The sequence below is a fragment of the Eleutherodactylus coqui genome, chromosome 4 (genome assembly GCF_035609145.1).
Source record: "Eleutherodactylus coqui strain aEleCoq1 chromosome 4, aEleCoq1.hap1, whole genome shotgun sequence".
In the NCBI taxonomy this organism is placed as follows: Eukaryota; Metazoa; Chordata; class Amphibia; order Anura; family Eleutherodactylidae; genus Eleutherodactylus; species Eleutherodactylus coqui.
The window spans coordinates 58,334,931-58,344,180 of NC_089840.1; the positions used below are offsets into that span (position 1 = coordinate 58,334,931).

Below are 9,250 nucleotides of genomic sequence, written 5' to 3' on the forward strand. Positions count from 1 at the left end.
ATTTTGCTTGAAGGCGTTTTAGGCCCCATAGCACTTTTGTAGAGCTCTTGAGTGGCCAAAACCAAAGAGAACCCCCACAAGTGACCCCATTTTGAAAACTAGACCCCTTAACGAATTTATCTAGGGGTGTACTGACCATTTTGACCCCACAGTTTTTGAATGAATTCAAGCCAAGCAAAAGGAAAAAATTGTGATTTTCATTTTTTTGTCAATTCTGTCATTTTAAAAACAGCTTTTTTTGTACAGCACACGCAAGAATAAAGCCTTTCATCCCAAAATGGATACCCCTGTTTCTCCCGTGTTCAGAGACATACCCATTGTGGCCCTAATCTTATGTCTGGATGCACAATGGGGCCCAAAACGAAAGGAGTAGTCGGTGGCTTTAAGAACATAGACTTTCCTTGAAGGAGTTTTAGGCCCATAGCACTTTTGTAGAGCTCTTGAGCGGCCAAAATCAAAGAGAACCCCCACAAGTGACCCCATTTTGAAAACTAGACCCCTTAATGAATGTATCTAGGGGTGTACTGCCCATTTTGAGCCCACAGTTTTTGAATGAATTGAAGCAAAGCAAAAGGAAAAAATTGTGATTTTCGTTTTTTTGGCAATTCTGTCGTTTTAAAAACTGCTTTTTTGGTACAGCACACACATGAATGAAGACTTGCACCCCAAAGCGGATACCCCTGTTTGTCCCGTGTTCAGAGACATACCCATTGTGGCCCTAATCTTTTGTCTGGATGCACAACGGGGCGCAAAATGAAAGGAGTAGTCGGTGGCTTTCAGAACAGAAATTTAGCATGAAGGTGATTTAGACCCCATTGCACACTTGTAGAGCCCTTGAGCGGCCAAAACGACAGAGAACCCCCACAAATGATCCCATTTTGAAAACTAGACCCTTAACGAATTAATCTAGGGGTGTACTGTGTATTTTTACCCTACAATTTTTGAATAAATCTAAGCAAAGCAGTAGGAAAAAAAATACAATTTTCATTTTTTTGGCAGTTGTATCAATTTAAAAACTGTTTTTTTTGTACAGCACACATAGGAATGAAGACTTTCACCCCAAAATGGATACCCCTGTTTGTCCCGTGTTCAGAACCTTACCCCTTGTGGCCCTAATCTACTTAAAGGACACATGGCTAGGCCTATAATGGAAGGAGCACCCGTTGGATTTTAGGGTACAACGGAATAAATTCCAGGCCCCATTGCCCACTTATAGAGTCATTGAGCGTCCAAAACTATAAAGACCCCCACAAATATCCCCATTCTAAAAACTAGACCCCTTAACGAATTCATCTAGGGGTGTACTGCGTATTTTGACCACACAGTATTTGAATAAATTTTAGCAAAGCAGAAGAAAAAATTACAATTTTCATTTTTTTGGCAATTTTGTCAATTTAAAAACTTTTTTTTTTGTACAGTTTACATAGCAATGAAGACGTTCACCCCAAAATGGATACCCCCGTTTGTCCCGTGTTCAAAAACATACCCATTGTGACCCTAATCTACTTACAGGAAACATGGCAAGGCCTGTAATGGAGGGAACACCAGTTGGATTGCAGGGCATAACTGAATAAATTCCAGGCCCCATTGCTCATTTGTACGGAATAAAAATTGACTCCCTAAAATCCCCCCCCCCACGCCCTTTTCGGCGTTCCCCAAATCTTAGATAAAAGTAATAATGTGAACTGTGTAGTATTTCCAAAGACGGGTAATTATGGAGGCTGGTTGGGATGGGCACATGGGGCAATAAAACCGGGTATCCCCCCTCCTCTCATGCTTTTTGGGAGTCATTTCTTGACCTCAGTGGCGGGTATGGGGTGTAAAAAGTGGCGCTCTGTGAGACTCCGTAAGCTTGATGAGGTGCGGCGGTCTCACACAGAAGGCGCGCAACAAGGTGCTCCTGGAACTGCATGAAGGCGGGCGTTCCCGGGGCTTCTTGTAAATTGCGTATTACAGGTAGCGGTCTGAATAACGCCGGGCTCACGCAGCCGTATGGGGAATCCGCTTGTGGAGGCCCGCAGCGGATCCCGGCTGTGACCCTGCGTACGGTCGCGTAATGTACTGTGCATAACTGCGTACTTACACGGGCGGTCATGCGTAGTACACTTTTTTTTGTTGTTGTTTGTATTTCCCGCACCGTCGCTTAGCGATGACGCGGGTACCCGCAGCCTGTATACAACGTAGTTGCGTATGGGCTGCAGGTATATCCACGACCATGGAGCACAATGGGCTCTATGTTGCCGATATCCACAGTAAAATAGAACCTGCTGCGTTCTCTTTTCTGCGAGTGGATTACGTAATTCCAACCCGCTAATGTGAGCGGAATTGTGTAATCCAATGCGATTGATCTGCGTATTACCGCTAATCAAACGCATGCGGAATCCGTAATTCCTATCCGGTCATGTGAGACCGGCCAAAGGTAGATCGCTACCATTTTTTCACGTGACTGGGGACCGCTCAACGAGGCCACCCGTCACTGCTCCAGGCTCTCGGTGACCGTTGGTCGCCGAGAGCAAGGAGATATTAAGTTTCCTGGGCTCCCCGACTCCTGCGCATGTGTCCGGTGTTTTGCCAGCGGTCGCATGCGCAGAATACGGGAAAGTTCAGGGAAGAAGATTGCGTCGGGGTGTAAATATGGAGACCTCCGGTAAAAATTTTTATCTCCTCTCACCGATCGCATCAGTGAGGGGAGATGAAGCTTCACCTTTTTTTAACTTTTACGTGATCGCCATTATTCTTTGGATAACGGCGAACACGTGATCAGGAACCGCTCACCGCGGCCCTCCGTGAGATCTCCAGGCTCTCGGCTAAGTTTTGTAGCCAGGAGCAGGGAGATTTTAAAAAACCACGGCTTTTGCGCATGCGCCTGCCACATTGGTGACGGGCGCGTGCGCAGAAGCTGGGGTGAGGTCCGCGGATAAATCCGCAGGCCTTAGGTACGTCATTTCATCCTCCCTCATGGATATGATCCGTGGGGGGAGATGAAACGCAAGCTTTTTTTAACTTTTGAAAACTTTTTTTTTACTTTTTGCACTTTTTTTTTTTTACCTTTTACCCCTTTTTTATTTATTTTTTTTTACTTTTTGCACTTTTTTTTTTACTTTACATGATCACTGTCATCCATTGGATGACAGTGATCATGTCCCTGGTGACATCCCTCTGCTCTTGGCTACACATGGCAGCCAGGAGCAGAGCAATTTTGAATTTCCCGGGGCTCGAGCCCCTCTGTGCACGCGCCCGATGTCAATCATCGGGCGCCCATGCGCAGACGGGGATTTCGGGTCCCGGGACATCGGGACATCGCAGAGGACCGGGGGTGAGTATCTTCACCTCCCCTCATGGATCCGATCCATGAGGGGAGGTGAAACTTTACTTTTGTTTTACTTTTTAAACTTTTTCGCGATCACCGCTATCGCAATAGATAGCGGTGATCGCGGGCCCGGGGACCGCTCACAGTGGTCCCCGGTAACACCTCCTGGTTCCCGGCTACCTTCAGGAGCCGGGAGCCAGGAGATTTTAAATTTGCCGGGGACACCCGGGCTTCTGCGCGTGACGTCATCGTCAGGCGCGCATGCGCAGAAGGCCGCCGGCGGGTCCGGGAGGACCAGATCTCCGGGGGACACCGCCGACAAGCCGTGTGAGTATTTTCAGCTGCCGTGATGGATCCGATCCATCACGGCAGCTGAATTACTACTTTTTAACACTGTTTTCTTTACTTTTTTGCGATCGGCGCTATTCATTGTATAGCGCCGATCGCAATGCCGGGGGGGGACTACCCGCATCCTGGGATGACAGCTCCATGCTGTCGGCTACCTGCGGGCACCGACAGCATGGAGCTGTCACTGAGTAGAAAAAAGAGGTTCCCAGCAGCACAGCATATATCCTCACATAGAGCCAGGCAAAACAGTGTGCAAAAGCCAGTCAGGAAGCCTAAACCAGAGAGGCTCCAAGGGTGCAGTCAGGAATAAGGAAATAGTGACTGGCAGCATTCAGCAATGTAGAAAAATACAAGATTTATTTCCCCATTACAAAAATTACGGCAACGTTTCGGTCGTAATAGACCTTCCTCAAGCCAATACATATCATACAAAGTGCACCATATATATAGGAAATGTGAACACCATTAACCAATGACATACAAACATGCACAGGAGTGTCTCATCACTGATTACCTCTCTCCACACGTCTCAGCTGTTATCCGGCGCATCGTTGATGATGTCATCTTTAGTTGACCTCCTCACACATTGGTGCGTCCATCTAAGTTGAACCGCACCCTCTGCGCATGTGCCGAGCTACAACTATCGCGAGAACACGCTCTAAGCCACAGTAGGGCACAGCGGCCATGTCAGAAATGGGCAAACCGCACTAAAGGTGCGTCTGCGCATGCGCCGGTCGTCGGGCCCAGCGACCACGTCAGAAATGGGCAAACCGCACTGATAGTGCGTCTGCGCATGCGCCGGTCATCTGTCATCACAGAGGCCGATACTCGGTCCCATCACCGCGCCACAACCTTACTTCCGCATTCCACCTATATATTATATTATCTACTCGGATACCTCCTCAGTGCATTGGTCACCCGTAGTGATGCAATGCAGAGTGTCAGGATCGCCGATCATGCGTTACCACAACTGACACTGACCGCATACCGCATAACCTGCAGCATCTACTGAGAGGACCCCGATGTATATATCTATTAATGTCACATATCAGATGGATAAATATGAGGATAAAGAGTAAGTAAATTCTTTCTCCATCATACCTATCACAGGGAGAATATATCTATCCAATATAATATAGATGACCTTTTATCATTACTGTGATGTTCTATATCTAATAAAAAGGGGTATATCAACAACCTACTGGTATTATCAAGTAATGTCCCCATATTCATCTAGAAAGTCATCCCTTCCAGGTCTATTCACGTTGACGAAGGCTATCTTATCTAATAATATACATTCTCACCCATAGAGTATGAATAGTCCAATATTAACCCATTGTATAAACCAATAAAAAAGAACAGAACACCAACTGTTAACTGCCTAGTCAAATTGTGATTTTATTGATACTATACATCACTATGCATGCATCTATATTTTTTCTTCAAGATGATGAAGTAATGGACCGTCATATCTCAGACGTGTGGCGAGGGAACCAGCGAGAGACCAACAACCTGTGTAAACAAAACAAAAAGAATACAATTACACATATACCCATAAAAAATTCATTAATAAAACATATGTACAATTCATATACTGATGTGTGTAACAAGATTTACAGGAACGGCTGAAAAATGTACTCCTGATTAAGCCCTTTTGGGTGCATGGTGTCCAACTCGTATATCCATTTTAACTCACGCTTTTTTAATAAAAATTCTCTATCACCCCCCCGTGGAAGTACGGGGACATGATCAATGACCCTAAATTTGAACTGGCTGATGTTGTGTTTAGCCTCCAAAAAATGTCGCGATACAGGTAATTGTAGATTTTCCGTCCGAATTGTACTCTTGTGCTTCACCATACGTGATCTCACCTCCATAGTGGTTTCACCCACATACCCAAGGCCACATGGGCAGGTGATGAGGTAGATCACGTATGGTGAAGCACAAGTATATCTCCCCTGTATCTTGTACCTATTGCCCCTGAGAGGATGCCGAAATTCGTCACCCCTCACCAAATTGTTACAACAACTACAGGCAAGGCATGGGAAGTTCCCCTTCCTAGGGGGTTTAAAGAAACTCTGGACGGCTGATTTGTGTGAAGCAAAGTGTGAGTGGACCAGTTGGTCACCTATGTTTCTACCTCTTCTATATGCATTTATAGGCTTATTTTTAAATTCAGGTATTACAGCCCCATCTAATGTCAGCAGTGGCCAATGTTTTTTGATAATGTTACCAACGGTTCCACTAAGACTATTAAAGGTACTGACAAACGGAATCCTGTCCATTGTCTGTTTCTTTAATTTAGGTGTCAAAAGATCTTGTTGTGGTATTGCCCTAGCTCGTATGGCAGCTTTTGTGATGATTGGTGCAGGGTATCCCCTATCTAGGAACCTCCTACACATCTCATCCAATCTTAAATCAATGGTTTGATCGTGTGATATTCTTCGCACTCGTAAAAGTTGACTCCATGGTAGTGAGTCCTTCATGGCGACCGGATGGTTGCTACTATAGAGCAATAAACTGTTCCGATCTGTCTTTTTTGTGTAAAGATCCGTTACCAATCCCATTCCTTGTCTTTTAATCAAAACGTCAAGAAATTGGATTTCCACAATAGAGTAAGACATAGTGAACTGAAGTTCTGGGTAAATAGCGTTTAAAAAGGTATGGAATTCCTGTAATGTTTGGAGCGAACCCTTCCATAAAGCAAACACGTCGTCGATGTACCGACCCCAGTACACCAACGACGCCGCATATAGGGAGGTATAGATATACTTCTCCTCAAATTGGCGCACAAAAATGTTGGCATATGTTGGCGCCACATTAGAGCCCATAGCAGTGCCCTGTCGCTGTCTGTAGTACACCCCCCCAAACAAAAAAATAATTGTTGCGGAGGATGTACTCCAGCAGCGACAGGGCAAACTGAGACGTGTGGAGAGAGGTAATCAGTGATGAGACACTCCTGTGCATGTTTGTATGTCATTGGTTAATGGTGTTCACATTTCCTATATATATGGTGCACTTTGTATGATATGTATTAGCATGGAGCTGTCACGTCCTCAGGCCAGTGGGCATCAATCCAAAGAGGATGCATAAAACTACGTCCTCTAGGATTAAGGCCCACTTTCTGAGGACGTAGTTTCCCGATGGGGCCGTCGTTAAGGGGTTAAAATACACTGATAGCACTTCTATCTATCTGCTTCTCCTACCCGTAATACACAGTCTTATTCTGTACAGCACCTGAAGACTATGTGAATCCACCAACCTACAGGTATAAGGTGACTGTGCTGACAGCTAAGGGTTTGTCATAGTGGTGAACACCCAAGCATCATTTTTCCATTTATGCATCATTGTTCACCTATGGACTTGCTATGTTTTTCCATATTTTTCAAGATGCATCAAAGTTACATTTTTGCAAAAAACAGTGGGTTTCATAGATGCAAGAGTCCTAGCCGGGAGCCCTTCTCCTCTTTAGTGCTTTAGAGGAAGCTTCAGCAGAGCACAAGCCACATTGAATGTATTCAATGCAGCAGCACTTCTACATAAAGAGTAAACGCCACAATCCTGGTCTGGCCAGCGTTAGATAAACGAATTGCGTGTGACCAAGTCTCTTTAACATTTAGTTTATACATTAGCACCATAACCCACCCAATGAAAATTTGGCAGCAAGGAAAGAAAGACAGGTGTGCCCAAGGTATGCAGAGTATTGGAGTTACAAGTGGCTTACCTGGTAATTCATTTCCCAGGGCAGCTAAATTAGTCATCAGGTATTTAGGCTATGTGAGAACACGGAGACGGAAATACATTCATAGTCGGAGAATTCTCTTATGGTGAGTAGTTTTGAACACCGTGCCAGGTAATTTCTTCATTGTTCTTTCCCTGGCACTTTTGTCTTTTTCCACTTTTGCATGTTTACCAGTTTAGTAAAATAGACTCTTTCCAAAGTCGCTGTCTATTGGATCAGGAAATAACATGATCGTTGGGTGCCCCCTGGCATGGCGGAGCTGCTTGGTTATGGTGAATTCAGATTGCTGTGTCTGTCAGTGATTGGTATCACCACCATAATAATAAAACAAACCAAAAAATATATAAGTACTATTGTATTATTTGCAATGCTTTCCAGTATCCAGATGAGCCCAGAGTTTGAGAGCCGCCACTACTACGAAATCTCAAATTGACTTTCATTACAGTATAGAATCTGATATTTGTGTCATGATTACAACCTTGTTCTTCTTCTCCATTTCAGTGCAAGCATATTCTTGCGGTCTACATAAGCCAAGCCATAGGGCGCTGCCAAGACCTTTCTGTATCTGATAACCACATGAGCGAAATTCTACTGGCCAAAGACGACTAACTCCACATGATGACCTCCAGCGAGGAGTGGGACTGCTGTGGGATAAGGAATTCCCAAGGACTAGAAATCAAAAAGACTAATTATTTTATGGAAGATGCTTTGCTGAGTGACGTAGCCTCAGAATTGTAAATTCTTACTAGTTGTTTTCAATCACGCAAGGCGTTTTTGAAGGTATTTATTTGTAATCAACTGTTGCGAAACAGAATCCAATTTGTAACAATCTTAACCCTTTCCAATCCAATTTGTATCCTGGTTTTCCAAGGGAGCTTACTCTTTTTCTGCTGTTATAGAACGGCGCTATATGCTGGCTATAGCCAGTACTGCATCAGGTGACAAATGGATAGGCTTCGACAGCAGAAAGGCTGGCGATAAACAGTAAGAGAACCCCGACGGACGTCTTCCAACATCGGAGCTGTACAGCCTTAAACCATAATGTCTTTAGACGCCAGACAGTGGATTGGAAGGGGTTAACATTATTCCATGAAAATTGTTTTTTTTCCCTATCTGTTCAATAGAAACTATTTTCACAGTGAATTTGATGAAGTTCTACCCACGTTGGGTTTTAGGTAGACATGGGTTGCGAAACGTCTTAAAAATAGATGTTTAGTCATGATGAAAAATAAGGTTTATTGTTCAAATATATTTTATTAGTTATCAATAAACAAAATTATAACATTATATGGACTTGATTTTCCTGTATGTTCGCAACATTTATCAAAACAATAGCATATTTCGACATCATTCGCCATCCCTTTAAATGTGGACTCCCGTGGACAGGGTCTTAAATAGGGATAGCCGTCCCGACGGCGGCTGTCAAAGACCTAGGTTCGACAGAAAACCATGGGCAGATAATAAACTATTGAGATGTCAAAAAAACTTGAGGAAAAATAGTGAGAGGGGAGAAAAGGTAAGAAAGGGAAAGAGGGGGCAATTTATTAGCAGTGGCTCAGAGCACCTTATCCATTTTGTTCAAGAATAACCTGAAGCAGTTTGAGCTTAACTTAGCACAGCACCTGTTCGGGGGCCGATTAATCAACTCTGGGGAATTTCGGAATAGAATCGATGCTGACCATATCTCAAAAGATTTTCAGCTTTCCCTTTGTCTGAGGCTATAAGCTCTTCCTTCTGAGCTATTTGATCAAGGACTTCCAGCCATTAAATCCTTGTGGGAAGAGAAGATGACCTCCATAGTCTTGGAATTGTCTGTCTCATGGCTACGATGAAGAATTTGAGGCGTTTTT

At 44.2% G+C, this 9,250-nt stretch overlaps 1 protein-coding gene across 2 annotated transcripts in view; it reads left to right on the forward strand.

Moving 5' to 3' along the window:
• The window catches only part of ZSWIM7 (zinc finger SWIM-type containing 7), a 97,946-nt gene extending 89,259 nt beyond the window's left edge, over window positions 1-8,687 (forward strand). For both annotated transcript variants that reach the window (XR_010792542.1, XM_066599528.1), the window contains one exon: window positions 7,902-8,687. Coding sequence is in view for 1 of the 2 variants with exons in the window: in XM_066599528.1 (XP_066455625.1) it covers window positions 7,902-8,009 (108 nt within the window). In the remaining variant the exon portion in view is untranslated. The remainder of the gene's footprint in view (window positions 1-7,901) is intronic.
• The last annotated feature ends 563 nt before the right edge of the window (window positions 8,688-9,250 follow it).